Source organism: Lemur catta, chromosome 23 (genome assembly GCF_020740605.2).
Source record: "Lemur catta isolate mLemCat1 chromosome 23, mLemCat1.pri, whole genome shotgun sequence".
In the NCBI taxonomy this organism is placed as follows: domain Eukaryota; kingdom Metazoa; phylum Chordata; class Mammalia; order Primates; family Lemuridae; genus Lemur; species Lemur catta.
In genome coordinates this window covers 7,272,449-7,291,414 of record NC_059150.1, presented here as the reverse complement: position 1 = coordinate 7,291,414, position 18,966 = coordinate 7,272,449, and the positions used below count along the sequence as shown (strand labels likewise).

The 18,966-nt window shown below is 48.6% G+C and overlaps 1 protein-coding gene across 1 annotated transcript; it reads right to left on the bottom strand.

Annotated features, from left to right (window-relative positions):
• Window positions 1-1,651: 1,651 nt before the first annotated feature.
• Window positions 1,652-7,106, bottom strand: IL19 (interleukin 19). Its single transcript, XM_045536601.1, has 5 exons — window positions 6,963-7,106; window positions 6,745-6,810; window positions 4,299-4,451; window positions 3,276-3,350; window positions 1,652-1,856 (listed from the first exon to the last, which is right to left on the bottom strand). Exons 1-5 carry the CDS (start codon window positions 7,104-7,106, stop codon window positions 1,761-1,763), a joined length of 534 nt encoding a protein of 177 aa, XP_045392557.1. The 3' UTR covers window positions 1,652-1,760.
• Between the last annotated feature and the right edge of the window lie 11,860 nt (window positions 7,107-18,966).

Genomic DNA, 18,966 nt, shown 5'->3' with positions numbered 1-18,966 from the left:
CAAACAAAAAAACATGTAAGAACAAGAAAGATCAGAAAAGTTGAGAATTATTAAATAGTAACAACCATCACTTATTTTTAATGAGTACCTGCTACACACCAGGCACTGTATAAATGGGGTCTCAAGTCCTCATGACAATTCCATGAGGCAGATATCTCCATCATTGTACAGATAAGGAAACTGAGGCTCAGGTTTAGTACATTGCCCAAGATCACACAATAAGTGGCAGGGCCAAGATTTCACACAAAACTACCCACTTGGCCAAACTTCTAGGCAAGTCCTTGATTCTAAAAGACAGCAGTCCTGAGCGTGTGTGGCCATCTGCAATTTGCTCTGGAAGACGGAAGGAGAGTAGAGCGTCCCCACATGGAGCCCAGGCTTCAGCTGGGCCAGGAACACTGTGTGACACACTCAGAAGCCTCTGACCCTTTGCTCTGTCTTGATCCATAAATTTGTGGGTAACTTCAGAGGCTTATCGCTAATAAGTCCAGGCCCCTTTTGTGCATCTGGGTTTAGTTATCTACATTGCTAGCATTCAGCTCGGTAACCTGGGGCCTGGGTTATAGAGCTGTGGCTGGGATAAAGTGAACTCGCCCAGCAGAAGGAGGAGAGAGCGCTGGAGCCAGGAAGACGGGGCCCGGACTCATTTTCTAGATCTGCAGGCCCTTAGCTGTGTGGCCTTGGGCAAGTTGTTGTCACTATTAAAGACAGGTGTTTGTGTCTGAATCATCCATGGAGTGCCCATCCAGAAGCTGGTGCCCATTTTGGCCCCTTTCCTCTGTGTCCTGGGCCCTGGCACCTCCACCCAGGGCACCCCTTGCCTGTGGACTGCACTTTATTCAGTTTTGTCACCACGAGGACCATCCTTCTGTCTGAACACCCTCTTCCAGCCCAATGCATACACCGTGGAGAATGCATTGGGGTGAGGGAAGACATGTCTAGGTTGGGATGGAAGCAGTAAGAAAGAAATAACAGAGGGAGAGAAATACAGAGAAAAACCAGAGACAAACAGAGAGAGAGAGAAGACAGACACAGAGAAAGAAGATCCGAAATGGTGCGATGTCAAGAAGGAGTCAGTGGTCAGAGCCCCTCCATCCCTTCCTGATCAGGAAAGGGTGCGGGCTGGGAAATTTGGAGGCCCAGTCCGGACCCCTTTTCCACACTAACCTGCTTTGGGAGCCCAGGTATATTCTTGGTCCCCTCTAGGCCTTAGCTTCCCCGTCTATTATGTTTTTAAAGGCCCCTTTCCTTTCTAACAGTCTCCATTTATGATTCCTTGACTGACTCTTCCTGAATCAGAAGACACTTCCACTCACAGGTAAAGTACAAAGTTTATTCAGGAACATCAGTCCGTATAATATGTACTACGGGATATCACTCGCTCACATCACAGACACGGGATACACAATTTCACAATAAATTAGCGGAGGGGGAGCTGACATTTTCCTTCCAGGATGTCCTACAGGACCTTTCAACAGACATATTTTATTATAAATGCCACAGTGGACTATTCGGCGATGTTCAGGCGGGATCAGGCAGCCCGAGGCCAGCCAGTGGGACTCGCAGCTGCAGGGTGAGATCTGCTTGAACCCAGATTCTCCCCAGCCCCGGGGGAAGGAATTCCACATCAACAGAGAGCTTTCTCGTCTGGCTAAACACGGGGGCCTTCCCCGGTCCCCTCCCCTTCAAAGCAGGCTGTCTCCCCCAGAAAACCGCACAGGGGGTGTTCATCCCTGGATTATTCGACAGGTGCCACGTCATCAAGCAGCCGAAGTTTCTTGGTGATTCTTGTCAATCCAGGCCAGAAAGACGTCGAGCTCTCCCAGGGACTTCACGGCGGCAGCGCGGATCTCCAGCTGAAACCCGCGAAACCATCGTGAGAACCTGCCTTTCTAGACTGTGCAATAGTTTTCAATTCACTTTCCCCATATTCTGGTCCCCACAAGGTTTTCTTTTTACTCATCAAATAGATTTGCATAGCATACAGACTCAAAATTGTGTTCCTAACAGGCGACCAAACTTTTTCCCCCACAAACAAGCAGTTAAATCATGTCAGTTCCTTATAAATAAAATAAAAAATGCTTCATTCTTTTTTTTCTGTTGTTTTATTTTTCCCCTTCTTTTTCACAGAAAAAAAAAAAAAATCTGCCTTCCCGGCCAGTTTTCCTGTTTATTTTCCTTTGCACGCTGGCTCGTGTTAGCCCTGCTGTGCTCCCAGGAAGTCTTAATCCCTGTGGTGCTGTACAGGGGGCGGGGAGAGCGTGTTGCCCCCATTTGACATATGAAAGGATAAGTGTCCACCGCAGTGTTGCCCAGCCATTTAGTAACAGAGCTGGAACTAGAACCCAAGTCTCCCGACTTATTTCACCTCCTTCAGCAGACTTCAAGGAGGTGGCAAGATCTAAAAGCATGTCCTGTAGAGCCAGCCAGCGTGTGATCAAATCCTACCTCCATCCACCACACGGTCCCAGCAGGAACTTAAGGTACTTAACCTGCTTGTGCCTCGGTTTCTGCATTTATCCAGTGCAAACAATGACTCAGCATTGTTGTAAAGGACAGCTGTGTTAATACTCGTAGTGCACTTAGAACAATACCTGGCTCATAGTAGCAACCACATGACTTTTAGCTATTTCTGTAATATTATCCTATAGAGCCTCTCCACAAAGAAGCAGAGCTCTGAACCGACGTCCTCCCTCCTTGCTAGTCAAAGGGTTGGTAGCGTTTGGGAGTGTGATCTAAATGCAGAAACTCAGGGGTCATCCCAGCCCCGCTGAACCAGAATCTGCATTGAGCAAGATCTTCAAACGATGCGCACGAGAAGCACGGCTTCCCCGTCTAGTCCACGTGAGATGCGCACTCTGGTCTCCACCAGCATCTGCAGGAGAAGCACTGTGCCTTCCTCACCACGCGGAATGCTGATGGCAGGTACTGACCACAAGGACATCACGCAGGTAACTTGTTTCACGCGTAACAGCTCACAATTCACAGCGGATCTTAGCTCCCTGTGTCCCACCCTCATCCTACACAGTATGTGCCTTCTCCAAACGGTAATACAGGTCAGGCCTGATACTGAGGCTATAAGAAAACAGAGGAGGGATGATGGAGAGGTGGAGCCCAGGCAATTAGCAAATGAGGTAGGACTGGGAAAGCCCACAATTACACTTATGGAGTGAATGAATGAATTTGAGCGGAGAGGAGGCTGAAGGCTTGGCACTGTCTCATTCAGGCTTCTCCCATTCATCTTCCACCTTCCCCGTCCTCTGCCCAGAACTTACCTGATCATAGTTGTCGTGAACAATCCTGGTTGCATTGGTGGCTTCCTGCCTGCAGTGACACTGCCTCTGCTTCTGCTGCAATAAAGTAGAGGCAGCTCCTATCAGGGGACATTTCCACCCTGGCATGCTCTGACTGCCAACCCCTAGCCACACAAGAAGTGACATTTCTCCTTGCTTTCACAGTGAGAGTCAGGTGAGTAAACTCAAGTGACAGCAGACAGGGGAGAATAGGGCTTGTTTGCAGAGTCACCTGCATTTGACCATGGCTGTTGCTTCTTCTGGATTTATAGAGCACAAGGAGAGCAAGCCCTGTGTCTGGTCTACCTTGTCACCACCCTGTGGATGCAACCCCACAACGTAGGCACTCAGTATACACTTGTTGAGTTAATTGCTTATATAATTGGTTAAATGATTCCATGTGATTCCATTATTGTATTAATGTAAGTAGGACAGGGGTCACCACCCCTTCTAAAAACTTTAGAATCTGAGGCACAGAGAGGTGACATCACTTGCCATGAAGTCACACAGGAAATCATTAGCAGGAATAGGGATAGAATGAATCAGTTTGTTATGGTTTTGTTTCTGATGTTTGATTTTAATAGAGCACAATGAATTTATAGGTGGCGCTTAGGGCTAGGCTATTCCAAAGAACGACCCAGAGGTTACCTGGTACGGAAACCCCAAAGGGCCAGAAGCAAAGACGCTAGGGATATGCTTATGGTGAGGCTGGACCCCTTGGCGTGCATCTCTGATTAAGGAATACTTTGCCACAAGTTGGTCACCCCGGGAGGATTATCCATGAGGAGACCCGTCTGCTGAGCTGTGAGCAGGCAGGAAGCCCTGGGGAAGCAGCGACCACTGGGAGAAGTTCTCGACAGTTCTCCCTGTGGATCTGGATGACAGGCAAGGAATTTCCTTTGACTCTGGCAACCATATCAGAAGGCCAGTCGGGGCCAGCACCTCCAGGGCTCTCCCTGGGGCAGACGGGGAACAGATGCTTAGAATTAGGACGTGGTGACTCACACAGCGCCGTAGGGTTTTCTGCATGTAGAGGAAAGAGTTGGCAATGCTGCTGATTTTTCTCAAGATCTGGGGGTTCAGCTCCTGATGATCCTTGAACACCCTGTCCACATAGAATGCTAGGAGGTTCTTGGTCACGCAGCATGCATCTAAGGGCTGCAAGGCATAAATCAGAGAAACTCCCAGAGGCCCTCTTCTCTCATTGCCTTAGAGACCAAAGCAGTCTATTTGAGTATGAGATAGCAAGAAGTGAGAGAACTAAAAAGTCATTTTTTAAAAAATTTATGATGGTCTCAGAGCGTTCATTCTCTTACTCATGTCAAAGCTATTTGGGACAAAGATGGCGGGGGGAGATTCCCACGAACGCTTCTTTTTGTATGTCGAGGAGATACATTAACAAAGGCTAGGGCCCCGAACCCCATCATTGACTAGATTCTCCCCACAGTATTCCTAGCTGTATCATCACTAACTTCTGCTTAAATCCTTCCAGGAATCAAGCACCTCCTTTGTCTGAGCAGCTTTCTTGAAAAGTACTTCCTTACAATACAGAGGGCCTCCCTGTTATGTCTCCCATCCGGCAACACTCGAGGGCTATGACATGCCAGGCTTCGTGCTGGGCATGCATCCCTTCAACTGCAGTGACATTGTGTTCATTCTGGCCACCTGCTCTGGGCCGCACTGCTCGGCTCCCCTCCAGTCTGTCCTTTTTAAACCATGCAGAGCATTTGAATGGGGCCGAGCTTTGCAAGAAGGGACAGACAGCTGCAGAAATGGGCACATCTAGGTAGGCCCACAGAGAGCAGATGTCTCCAAGAAAGGGCCCCTAAAACTCCCAGGCACAGCCCAGAGAAGCTGGCTGGATAGAATTTCCTTCCAGCAGTTTGTACCCCACCCACCACCCCAAGAGCCAGTGAATTACTCCGCAGAAGATTAACTTGGTCTAAGTGGGAGTGGCTCACAGCAGGATGCACATCCATCTTCCTTAGAAGTGAAAGCGCAGAGTCCCCAGCCCCAGTGGCGGCTTTTCCTAGATGGCAAACGCTACCTCCTTCCTTCCTCCGCTCCTGCCAGCTCCCTGAACCCAAAGGGCAAAGACTTACACACTTCTGTGTTATCAAAGATTGTGGTACTAGAAAAAGGAGCACAAGAAAAAAGGAAGGGGGGAGAGGAAGGAAGGAAGGAGGGCAGAAGGAAAGGAGGGAGGGAAGGAGGAAAGGAATATGATAAAGCCCTGAATCCTCATGGGCCCCTTTCCTTATTCACATCAGCTATTTCTTGACCATGAGAGGAGAAAGAGTCTAGAGTCGGAGACATAAACTTGGGGTCTATGCGGGGCTCAGCCACTAACTAGTCATTCTCCCTCCCAAGATCTCAATGTTCTCATTTGAAAATAATGGTTTAGGAATAGAAAGTATTTTGGGTCCCTTACAGCTGTGATATCTTTTGAGCCTCTAATACAGTTGGCTGGAATGCTATTTAGTAAGTGGCTACATCTCTTCCCCAAGAATGAGTCACTGCCTAGAAGAATTATGAAGGCATTTGTCTCTCTCACATGTGCAGAGAAGCCCAAGGAAAAAGTCACTCACTGCACATACACCTTACACTGTGTCACATAAATCCCTGAGAAACCTGGGTCTTTCTAGAATGCTTCCAAGGACTGGAGGAGCTCAGTTTTAAAGGCATTTCTCGTGGCCCCTTTTGTAAAATGAATTATCGCCTGGTGAGGCAACTGTTTCACGACACAGTCTTATCCCCTCCTGTCTGGACAGTTAAACTCACCTTCCCACTGGCTTTCCTGCCTCAAGCTGTCCGTTGCGAGGATGCCACCAGACTGTCTTTCTAAAGCATTTTGTGATCATATAACCTTGGGCTCAAAAGCCTTCAGTGACTCTCTGCTGCCTCTACCATAAGGCAGAGGCTCAGCCTGCCTTCAGGGGTCTTTGTGAGATGACTCCAGGGTGTTTCACTACCTCATCACTCACCACTTGCCTACATGTCTTCCCCATCACAAACCTCACTGTGCCCAACACACGTTCCTACCTTCACTGACCTTACACCATGCTCTTATGCCCTCCGAATCCCTTCCTCCCTTTTATCTACCAATCTACAACCTCCTTGGCTTTGAAGTCACTGTTCATTTTCTCAGCTCTCTCCAGGGGACCTTCCAAAATTACCCCCAAGCCACATAAATCCCGTCCTCTTTGAGTGCCTGGCTCTCCTGGTCCCTCTGTAGGGAAGTAGCATATCTTTAATCCCTCCCCAGGGGTTCCAAGTCCCTAGGACCCTAGTGTGCCCTGACACATCAGTTGACACATGAGAAGCCTGGTGCATTTGAGGGACACTGGAGATTAGGAAAGAGCAGGGGACAGGGTTGGGGATTTCTTTCTGAGCCCAGAGCCGCTTCACCATGAAGATGAAAATAACAGGAAAGAGCCGACAAGATCAATACCTTAATGCTCTGCAGGGTCTCCGATGTGGACAGGATAGTGACATTTTGGAAGGTGTCCTTAGCTTGCTATGGAGAGAAACATGAGAACAGACACAAGCGATGAGTACTCTGTGTTCTCTTGAGACACTGAAGATAACGAGAAGGAACTCACTTTTCAAGCAAAGTCGTTAAGAGGAGGCACACCCCTTGTCCACACCTTTGCCCCAACCCGTACTCACGATGGCTCTTTTGATTTCTTGGAAACTCTCTTCTATGTGGTGCATGTCCATGGAAATGAGACACCTCCTAAGACCACGGGTGTGCGCTGCACGCAAGATAAGCACTGCGCCCAGGAGCCAGAGGGAAACATACTGTAACTTCATGGCCTGCAGACAGGGGTGGAAGTCAGCTGCCCAGCCAAGGGTGGGGGGCAATGAAAGAAAAGGCCCCCAAGGACCCCGCAGGGCAGGCCAAGCGGCATTCAAGAGAACAAGACTCGCTACCTCAGCCTTGTGGAGTTTCAGGGGCCTGTGTCTCCTCTGGGTTCCTTGACTCAATTGAATATGAGTCCTCCCGCACCCCCACCCCAGCCCCCACCTCCACCCCCAGAAGGCACAGAGCTCTCCCAAGTCCCCGGGAGCAGATTTGTGCGCATCTCTCTCTCCTGTGACTCAACACAGCTCACTTTGTCAACAGGGGTGAAAAGCATTGTTTTTAATAAATTAAATAGGAAAAAGAGGCCTGGTAATATGCCCTAGGAATTAGGCAACAGATCTGAAAAACCATTAAAGCATATTTGGGCTTTTATGTTTATCCCTGAAATAGACAAAACCTTTTTATTATAAACCCCCAGTGTGTATCTGCTTAAAATCATTCGATTGTGGCCAACTATGCAGATTTTGCCTTCTGGAGAAGATAGGAAAGAGAGGCCGATGACATCTCCTGTAACTGGTTAGCCTTGGTGAGGAGCCAGGGGAGGTGCCCACGGCAGAGGTCGTGTTGGCGACTTCCCATCCATCGCCCGCTGAGCCGGGGGGCGTGAGGGGCTCGTGCGGAGCTGGCTAGTTCCTGGGCAGGGCCGGATCCTGAGACGATCGCCTCCTCTTCTCATTCTCTCACCCTTCCTGCCTCTGTCTTTCTCTCGGCCTCTTCATTTAACCACTTTACATTGTGCCATGTAACGTGCACAGAGAAAAGGGCAGAAAATATACTGGCAAAGCTTATTGCGTGCTCTCTCTCTCTGCTTTCCCCCACACTTGCACACGCTTCACACAGAGCTTAGCCTTGGTAAGTGACATGGCAACAGGCGAGAACAGGCCGGCCCTCTGCCCTGCGTCCCCCCTGGTGCCCGCTGCGCTCTCTCCTTCCCAAGGTGTGGCGGGGGAGGACAGGGAGCCGGCTGCGGGCTGTGGGCGCCCCTCTGACCCCCACGACAGTTCCTGCTGCTGTAACCACGAAGAGCACACGTGTGTGCGCCACAACCGCCCCGCTCCCCACCTCCGCGCCCCGCACCTTCCTCGGGATTCCCAGCCCCTTCTCCGGAAAGCCGAGAAACAGCACGTCCTGGCTGGAGGACCCTTTGTGCCTCGTCTCTTTATAAGTGGGCGTCATTCCCAGGGAGTGGGCACGGGTGTGTGTCGAGACCTCACCAGGTGGCGGGCGTTATGCTAAGGAGCCGGAGTCCCCGTTCCCCAACCTCTTCCTTTCCAGCAAAACAAGGAGATCGACCCGTTGTCAGGGAGGCGTGGGGAGAGTCCCCAGAGCTCTGTCCGCTCTGAAGGCCACGTGGTGCTTCCAGAAAGCCAAGTGACTAGGAAGCGGGTACAGTTTTTCTTCCGACAAGGTAACCCTCGGACGAAGTGGGACATCGCCTGCTCACCCCATGCCCGAACCTCACACCTTTTGCGGAGAAGATGCCTCCCTTAGCTCGGTGAAGCCATCCCAGACGCCTGGGCCCGTGCAGACTTGGGTAGCAGGTAACGTTTATCCTACGTGCCAAGTTCGTGGATCATTTTACATCACTATCCTATTTAAGGCTCACAACCACCCTGTGAAGTAGGCTTTGTTTGTATCCCCATTTTGCCAAGGAGGGACCTGAGACCTAGAGAAGTGAAGTGACCTGCCCAAGCCAGGCCTGCCCCGAGCCAGGTCTTCCTGCAGGTGCGCGGCCCCACTCCCCACGCCGTTTGCCCTGGCGTCTCACCTGGACGTCCCAGTAGCTCCCTTCACACCAGACAGACAGGAACCCATTTCTGATTGGGTCCCGCGGAGCCAGTGGTGCTCCTGACATTTAAAAAGATATTTAATAACTGCAAAGAATTTAAAAAAGATAACACACTATAAAGTGCACCGTTCCTGGAACAAAAGAGCAATAATAAAGACATGAGATTCCTTTCCATTCCTTTCTTTGCTTTCTTCCTTCCTTCCCACTCTCTATCTCTTCTCACGGAAAATAAGATCCTAGAAAGTTCGCCCCCTATATGAAGTATTCCTCCACATTCTGCAAGGTGCACCTGGGGCGTCAGAGCCATGCACAGTGCTAACAAGTCCAGTCGCTGCCCTGCAGCTGTGAAGGATGCGAAGGAAGGACTGCATGAGCCTCTCACCTCTGCTGGTGCCTGCGGCTGCTCTGTGTGTCCTCTCCCGGTGCTCTTTGCCATTTGGAAAGGGCTGGTCATTTTTATGCAGGTGGATAAGAGGAAATGCTGTCAAGGTTTACTGGGTGAGTCCACCTTGGGGAGATTGTTTTTCCCCTTGTTTTCTTAGCATCTTATTTCCTTAATTGTTTTCTTTTCTTTCCTCTTTGAGATATAGCTGATTAATCATTATTATGAAATGACTCTTCCTTCTGGGTCTTGACATGCAGTTTCTAGGAAAAATAAACTCCCCATCTCCATGCAAATGAGAATGTCTTGCAACGCTTTGTCCATACAGAAAAATCCAAGTTAGGTCACTTTCCTCAGAGCTGTGGTGTGCTACCAACTGTAGCCCGCAGGCAAACTCAGGAATGCACTCTCCCTGCCAGCAGCCAACCCAGGAAACTCTGCAGGTGCCTCTGGCTCCAGCACAGTCATCTCCCGATCCTCATACAGCTGTTGAGCACCTACTTCATACAGCTGTTGAGCACATATCATGTGCCAGGTGCTAGCTAAATGCTTTACCTGTGTTATTTCGTTTAACTTCTTGGAGAACATTTTCTTCCCCCATGAATGCAAGGATTTCTTTGCACATCATTTCTTTCCCCTTCATCTTGTCCCCTGGAGGGTCCTTTGATTCTTGATTAACGAGAACAGAGAAAATGAGACTGGGAAGTAGAGACACAAGGGCAGCCAGTGGCAGGTCCCAGAACAGAGCCTGGGATCCTCACTCCTGGGCTAGAAGACCCTCCATCTAAATTACTTTTTGACACGAACTCCCCACCATGAAGTTCTGCAAGGATCAGGATTTGGGGCAATGGAAAGACAGGATGTAAACAGTTTTACAACCCTGTTAAATAAAATTTATAGGAAGCCATTGGTTTGCACTGAGCTCCTGCACCAAGCCCAGCAGACCGAGCCTAAATGGAGTTACTCACCTTGAAGTTCCACTCCACCAAGCTGAAACTAAGTGGTTTATCTGACCTTCCGAGAAATCAGGAGAGAGACAGATAAAAGGCAAATCTCCAAGCAAGCCAGTTTTAGGCAAGATGATAGAGTCTGGACACCCAGACCCATCACCTTCGGACCTTGCCAACATCTACCACCTCATCTGTCTTAAGGGGCCCCCACACCTCACTGGCCACTCTCACCTAGAAAGCTGGCCGCTGGCTTTCCTGCCTTGCAAACACCCATGCAACTTCAAGACTCAGCTCCAGTGTGTCTCTTTGTGAAATATCCCCTTTTTCCTTTCCCTCCCCTCTCCTCCCGACCCCCACCCCGGTTGAGTTGACCGCTGCTTTTTTTCATATTCTCTCCGGACACAAGATGCCCAGTTAACTTTGAACCTCAGACAAACACATTTCAGTGTTTATCTATCTGAAATTCAAAGCTAACTTGGAGTTCTGCACTTTTGTTTGCTCCATCTGACAATCCTACACTGAACCTGCTACCAGGGCCAGATCCAGGCTGTGTAGGGCCTATAGCCCACACAATTTGTGGGCAAGGAGGGGAAATTCCATTGGAGAAGCAGAATTCAAAAATAGAATTACAAAATTGGAGACAAACATGAATATTTATTTAGAAAGAGAAATCACAATAAATTACCAACTTTAAAAAGCTGACAAATACCACACACATCAAAAGATCCAGGAACATAAATCAACATTTTTATTAACTGCCCAACGCTTTTTTTTGTTGTTGTTTGCTTCTTTTCTGATAATGACTTTTTTTGACTGTTATTTTCTGCAAAGAGAACAAAAAGATATTCAGTCTCTTCCTTTGGTTGTGGTTGTTTCCATAAGCTTACTACAATGGAAGATAAAGATTTTAATTCTTTTATAACACCCCACATACACATTTCGCTTCCCTCCCCACCCTGCCAGCACAAACAGTGCGACAGCATCTCTTTCTAGGTAATGCACCACTCAAGTCAGCCCAGTGATGTCCGAGCTACTGGGAGAAGGTGAAGTCCTACTCTCCTATAGCCTTGTTGCTTGCTCCTAGGAGAACCAGAAGAACGGTATCAGGTCCAAATCTTTTATTACCTTTCATTCCAATATCTAACATTTCTCGTGGTCACATACTCAAAGTTCATAGACTAAAAGAGCTAGAATAAAAGTAATAGCAAATAAGTATGGAGCACATTTACCTGCCCAGGTACTGTGTTAAGCAACCCCATGTGTTAGCTCTTTCAATCTTTACGCCTACTTCATAAGGTAGATACTATTTTTGTGTCTATTGTTTTGGATGAGGAAGCTGAGACTTAGAGCTACTAAGTACCTCGCCCAGGGGCACCCAGGCAGGAAAGCGCGGGAGGAGGGTGCAATCACAGCAGCCCTCCCCAGCACCTCCATGCTTAACCCCATCACGGCACCAGACCCCAAAGAGCATCTGTCCAGTCTTCTTCTCATTTACAGATGAGAAAACGGCTGAGGCTCAGCAAGGAGAAGTGTTTTGCCCAAGCCCCGCCGCCGAGTAGTTGGGGAGCTGGGACTAGGGCCCACACCCCTGAACTCTCAATCCAGTGCTCTTTCCATTCGCAGGAACTTTGTCACCTCTTCTCACTTCAACACTTTCTTTCTGAAGAAACAAAGGCATCTCTACCCTCCAAGCAAATGAAAAGCAAAACCACAAATGGTACAGAGGATGGGCTGAGAGTGCCCTTCCCAGCCAACGAATCCAGGCATGTCAGGAGAAACTATGATTCTGAGGAAACTGAATGTGGTTTTTCCCTTATTGGTATTATAAATCATGTCAGCTGAAAAGAGCTGCTCCCACGGTACCGGGAGCCAGGGAGTTCCTGGGGGGTGGGGGGAGGTCACCTCGGGAGATCTGGGAGGAGGAGGGGGTTGGGCTGGAGGGTGCTAGCTTGCTGCACAGTTATAGGAAGCAGGTGGCAGAGCAAGGACTGACCAATCTGAATACTTGAGGGGTGAGAGCAGGCCAGACACAAGGACCACATCTTGTATCCACATGGTTTCCTGGAGGAAACTCCAACCAGTGGCACTTGCTGCGGCATCATCCCAGCTCCTGGGATCCTGTCCGTTAAGAAAGCCAGAGGCTGGAGCCCATTCTACTAAGCGAAGTATCACAAGAATGGAAAAACAAGCACCACGTGTATTCACCATCAAATTGGTATTAACTGATCAACACTTATGTGCACATGTGGTAGTAACATTCATCGAGTGTCAGGCAGGTGGGGGGGTATATTCACACCTAATGGGTGTGCTGTGCACCGTCTGGGGGATGGACACGCTTGAAGAAGCTCTGACTCTGGCGGGGCAAAGGCAATATATGTAACCTAAATGCTAAATATTTGTACCCCTGTAATACGCTGAAATGAAAAAAAAAAAAAGAAAGAAAGAAAGCCAGAGGTTTAGCTCAGACTTCCTTTCCTAGAGGATTTCCTCCCCTGTGCTGGCTAAAGTTCTACCACATTCCAGGTACAGATTCATTCGATGTGGCAGGCTGCAGAGAAGCCAGCTGTCTACTTGGAAGTGAGCTGAGAATTTCAGCACAGGGCTAAAACTTAAAGCAAGATGCAATTCCTCTGGGAATCTCTCTCTTGCCACCCTCACTGCATTCTTTTCTCCTTGGTGTCCCCTTAGCATGTGTGGGCTTAGTTATTTTGTGTGCTGTTCATTTTCATGTTGGGTTGTCGGGGCCACTCTGAAATCTCTCTCCTGTCAGACTTGACAGTGGAGGAGGGCTGCTATACACTCTCTCCCAAGTAGAGCGGGTATAACAGATCATGGCTAGATGTCTCTTTTGTTAAATCAATCTTTCAGTTTGAGAACCTAAGGTCAAGTTCTGGCTTAGCCATAGATTCCATGATGGCAGGGACCTTTTCTGTCTTGTTCATTACTTTATCCCCCAAATGTAGGATGCAGTAGGCACCCCATAAATGTTTGTTGAGTGAATGAATACAGAGAATGGAACCTTCCAAAGACAGGGATGATCACAGTTCTTTGATGTTTCCCCACATCCACTTGTATGGGGTTTTGGCAAGTTCAAGATGAACAGCCTACCTGCTAACCTGGGTGCCTGGTGGGGAGGAGCCCACGGAAACACTGTTCTTCTGTGCCCTAGAAGGTGAAGCCCCTCCAGAGGAAATTCAGAGAGATTGAGCCCAAAGGGTTTACATACTTCTCTCACTGCATCCAACACAATTAGATTCAGAAGGGGTTGGAGACTGGTGATCCTGGCTGACAAAGAGTTGAATTATACAGTCTTTTTTCTTTCAGTGTATGCACTTATGTTGAGGATTAAATAAAATGTGGTATCAGAAGAAAAATTTTTGAACTTGACGTCTTATAGACATTGAAGAATTACCAAGCAGGGAGACAGAAAAATTCAATTAGGCCAGCTGTTTCAAAGTAAAATTAATCATTTTGCCTAATAGCATTGAAACACAATTACAATTAAGCACATTTTAAGTACCACAGTAACTCACCATCACTAAAGCTTTTCTTGTAGCATGATTAATGTTTAAACACAGAAAAAGTTAATCATGCACTGATCACAGGTCTGAGATGTCTGGTTTATTCCTTTGAGAAATTGGTCAAGTATATGGAATCACACCCCCCCCAAAAAATGTACACACTTTCCTTCTGATACCCACCTATGAACCACTCAAGAGTCCATAAACTCTGAATTTAATAGCATTAAAAGACTCATATTTGTGTCTAACTTTGGCATCTGCTGGCTGTATACCTTCAGAAAAGTCAATTAACCTCTCTGTGGCTCAGTTTTTCATCTGGAAAAATGGAGGTGATAATTCCTGCTCTGCCCTTTTTTATTACAAATCATATGCTGTATACATGTGTAAAAGATTAATGTTACACAGGGAGGGGATTTATTTGGAAAGGAAAAGATGCCTTCTCTCCCTACCTGTTTACCTAGGAGCAAGTTACAATATGCTCAGCTATTCCTGCTCCAGGGATGGAAGTCACAGAAACAGAGAAACTGATCCGATGCTAGAAGGACACTGCTCACCTGCTCTTCCAGCTGGGTTTGTTCATGCCGGCTTGTCTGTATGGCTGGGGGCTTGAGTCAATTCCCCCTTAGGAAGAAGCAGGGATGAATAATTTCTGGCTCCCATAAAGCTACAGCTCCCATGATGATTGGCAAAGCCTAATGATGCTGAATTATGAAATGAGCACTGGAGTTAGGGTGACCAACCATCCCAGTTTGCCTGGGACTAAGAGATTTCCTGGGACACAAGGACTTCAGTCCTAACACCGAGAAAGCCCTGGGCAAACCCAGACAAGCTGTTCACCCCAACTGAACTGAGAATAGAAAAGCTAGATTTGAGTTCTTGCTCTACCACTTCCTAGCTGTGTGATCTTGGGCAAGTCACATAAGGCTGTCTCTTCTGCTAGCCTCAGTTTTCTCATCTATAACATGGAGCAAAGGAGGACCAGACAATACAACCCATAGGAAGCTCCTGGAAGAAGAGGGAAACTCAATAAATGTTGGATCTGCAAATGCAAACAACATAAAATGACTCACTGAGGAAGGTCTGTGCTTTACTTCATGAATGCTCTTCTCATTCACAAATAGCCTCTGTCCATCACTTTACACCCTCCAGAGCATTTTCACATATGGCATTCATTTACATTCAGAATTCCACATAAATAGGGAAAATGTTCTTATCTCCTTTTTTCAGATGGGAAAGCCAAGGCTGATGGCTCATGCAGCCAGATAGAGCTGGCTTAGAACTACAACCTAAGCATCTTGACGATTAGTTCAGGCCTCTTCCCTCGAGACCACTCGCCCTCCCTAGCCCACGGGGCAGCGGCCAGTGCTGCCCTCTGCCTGGGGGCCTCCAGCCTCTGCAGACAAACACCCCACTGATGCCAAGAGTTAGTGCCAGTGAGGCCCCAGGGACTAAGTTCTACTCTTCAACACACTCATGATCGCTTCTTGGTGCAAGATTCAGGGTTGAGAATATTCTTTCTCTCTGAAGACATGGAGGTCTTGTTGGAACTCAAATTTCCTTCTTAAGATTAAGGGAAGCAGGACTGTCACCCCCTTGGCTTTGTGCTCTGAGAATTCCCTCGGCAAGAACAGTCTGTGAAACCCCCATGGGGCCTTGGGGGGCTGACAAGGCTGGTGGGAGGGAGACTTCCCATCACCTGCTATTTGCCCCCTGCTTCGCCGCCCCTCCTTTCCCTTCCACAGCTCCTCCCTTCCAGGCAACATACAGCGTTTCGTTATGTTTGTTCAATAACATGTTCTTTTCTTAACTATTAAAAAGTATGACCAACAAACACATGAAAAAATGTTCAACATCACTAATCATCAGGGAAATGCAAATGAAAACCACAATGAGATATCACCTTCCCTCTGTCAGAATGGTGATTTATAAAAAGTCAAAAAACAATAGATGCTGGCATGGATGTGGAGAGAAAGGAATGCTTACACACTGTTGGTGGGACTGCAATGTAGTACCTCTATGGAAAACAGTATGCAGATTCCTCAAAGAAATAAATGTAGACCTACCATTTGATCAAGCAATCCCACTACTGTATATCTACCCAAAGGAAAAGAAGTCATTTTAGAAAGAAAGAAAGAAAGAAGGAAGGAAGGAAGGAAGGAAGGAAGGAAGGAAGGAAGGAAGGAAGGAAGGAAGGAAAGGAAGGAAGGAAGGAAGGAAAGGAAGGAAGGAAGGAAGGAAAGGAAGGAAGGAAGGAAGGAAGGAAGGAAGGAAGGAAGGAAGGAAGGAAGGAAGGAAGGAAGGAAAGGAAGGAAGGAAAGGAAGGAAGGAAGGAAGGAAAGGAAGGAAGGAAGGAAGGAAGGAAGGAAGGAAGGAAGGAAGGAAGGAAGGAAGGAAGGAAAGGAAGGAAGGAAGGAAGGAAGGAAGGAAGGAAGGAAGGAAGGAAGGAAGGGAGGGAGGGAGGGAGGAAGGAAGGGAGGGAGGGAGGGAGAGAAAGAAGACAGGAGAGGAGAGGAAAGGAAGAAAAGTAATCCTTGCTTTGCTATGGAAAAGTTGTGGAGAATACAGAAAAGTTACGGAGAATATAGAAGGAAAAAACGGTCACCTGTAGTCATTCTATGCAGGGTAATAACATTGCTGTCTTTTTACACTTGGGATCACCTAGAGAAAAGTGTTTAGAGAGTCCATATAGTAAAATATAACCCTGGGCCCTAACCCCCTCAAGGGCCCTAACCTTACATACCTCGGTCACTCACATTTCAGTCAACTGGGCCCCCATGACACGCCAGGCCCCGTGCTAGGCTCTGGGATCCAGCAGTGAACGGCACAGGCAGGCCTGGCCCTCACAGACCTCACAGTCGCCGGGGAGACAGGCCACTACCCAGCTGTGGTCACGGTCACTCTTACCAGTCAAGAGCTAGCTCCTCGCCAAGGACTTTCAATGTAGTAGTTTATTTCATCTTCACAGTCTTGTGAGAAGGCCCTGGTTTCAGTCACATTACAAACATTGAGAAAACTTAGGGTAAAAGAGTTTAAATACTTGGACAAGGTCATGGAGCTCATAAAGGAGGAGCCGGGATCTGGACCCGCAGAGACTAACTTTCGAACAGAGCAAGGGCTATGGCGGCGCTGCCCCGTGGGGCCCGTCTCGGAGGATCCAGCCCAGCCTGCGGGTCGAGGAGGCCTCCATAAGGAAGGGGGTTTGACCGGAAACATGGTGGAGGAGAAGCAAAACATCTCCTTTCCATCCCTTCCGTACCCTCCGCCAGGCCCCAGCATCCTCCGCCAGGGCTCTTGCCCCCGCTCTTTGCCCACGGCTGTGGCTCTCTGCGGGGCTGCATCTGCCGTTCCCCCGTGTCCTGACCTCAGCCCTTATCTGTGCAGGGCTGTTTCCCCGCCACCCTTCTCGGTGCCCCCCACTTCATGCAAGCCTCTTACCCAGGGTCCTGGCCTGCCTCATGCTCTCAGGGACATCTTAGAAATTCCCCTTTCCCCCTTGCCCAAAAAATGTTCAGCCTTAGCCTGGAACCCCAGATTTTCCCGGCACTAAATATTAATCACAGTTCAGGTTAAAACTACCATGCTCAATTTTCCCCAAATTCCAGGCAGGGCGGGGCAGGACGTGATGAGGAGAACTGTGGGAATTTTCAGCGTCTGGCCACCCCAGAAAGGCAGGGCAAGAACCAGGCCTGTGGGGACTTGAAAGGCCTGGGCACCTCCTCGGAATTAAGGTGCAGACCAAACCTTCCCCCGGAGTGTAAGGAGCTTTCATCTCAGTGGTCAGCCTCCTCTCCAGCCCCCCCACAATAATCCCCGGAGCATGGTGGCGCTGGGTGCCGGGGTGGCGGTGGACCAGAGCAGTCTGTCACTGAGCTCACTTCTGCCTCTCCTTAGCCCCTCTGGGCCTGGGGAAGCTCAGAAACACCTGGCAGGTGGCAAGCCCTGCATCCACCTGCTGTCATGGGAGCCAACAGGAGAGAAGCTGATGGAGCTGGAGCAGGGACTGAGCCTCTGCCAAGAGGACACACCCAGACTCCATTCTTCTTGAACACACTTCCTCTTCCAGAGGATTCCTCCCAGGGAACTCCCAGACAGGAGGAGGATTAGCATCTGGGAGGGCGCCAAGGTCATCCAAGGTCCCATTCAAAGAAAAACCCTACCAGGAGAACAAAAAGAACCCTTGGCAAGGACAGCTCTATGCCTGAAAGCTGCAGGCATAGTAATGATCGTAATAGCAGCAAAAAACATTTATGTGGTGCTTACCGTGTGTGAGACACTGCTCCAAATGCTTTATGGACTTGAACTCATTGAAGCTTGGATCTAGGAATACTGCTTTGCTGAGGCCATTTACAGGTGCTAAGTCTATTGCTAATCTGGCATTTTGACAGCATCATTTTAACTTCCAAAATCTGTGTGTCATCACATCATTCATTGATTCAGCATACTGAGCATCTGCTGTCTCCCACACACCATGCTAGGCTTCGGAAGTACAAATGACTACAGCTCCTTCCCCTGAAGAGCTAAGAGTCTAGTGGGAGGGACAGGCAAGTAAAAAGGACAGTCCATTACAGTGGGCAAAGTGCTTTGGGACCACATCATGCTATGGAACACAGTAGAAAGACATTAATGCAGACCAAGGGGGGGGGCAGAGGATGTCAGGGAAGGCTTCTAGGTGGAGGTGACATAGGATCCATAGGAGTTAGTTCAGGAAAGGGAGGGACAGGCACACCACACTGGATAGAAGCCTGGAGGTGGCCAACGATGGCAAGGCCTGGGACACACATGTTGGTCAATACGGGCAGAGTTTGGAAGAAGCATGGGGAGGAGGTGGCAGGAAGGTACAACAAAAGATCGTGAGATCCTCAGAGTTTACCAGAGGAGCCTCACTGTGCCAGCCCCCAGCTGTCCGTCAAGCCCAGCTGACCCAGGCTGAAGCCATGGTGGAGTAAAGGCCAAATGTTCTTGCCAGGCCATGCCTACATTTTACAACCATGAGCAAACCAGTGATGGTTATTGTTTGAAGCCACTATTTTTAGATGGTTTGCTTTCCAGCAACAAATATTCAAAGCAATCACTTTAGAGATGGGGACAGCAAAGAAAAAGAGGGCTAAGTGGAAAGGACAAGCCTCCACAATAGGTGCCCTGTCTTGATCCTCCCAGGCCTCGTGT

What these genes read in the sequence shown, in the direction of transcription:
- IL19 (XM_045536601.1), bottom strand. Translation starts at nt 7,106, where the DNA reads ATGAAGTTACAGTATGTTTCCCTCTGGCTCCTGGGCGCAGTGCTTATC. An exon ending in AAGAAATCAAAAGAGCCATC is followed by an intron (nt 6,811 to 6,962) that starts GTGAGTACGGGT and finishes TTCTCTCCATAG; the next exon opens with CAAGCTAAGGACACCTTCCA. An exon ending in TTCACGACAACTATGATCAG is followed by an intron (nt 1,857 to 3,275) that starts GTAAGTTCTGGG and finishes CGCGGGTTTCAG; the next exon opens with CTGGAGATCCGCGCTGCCGC.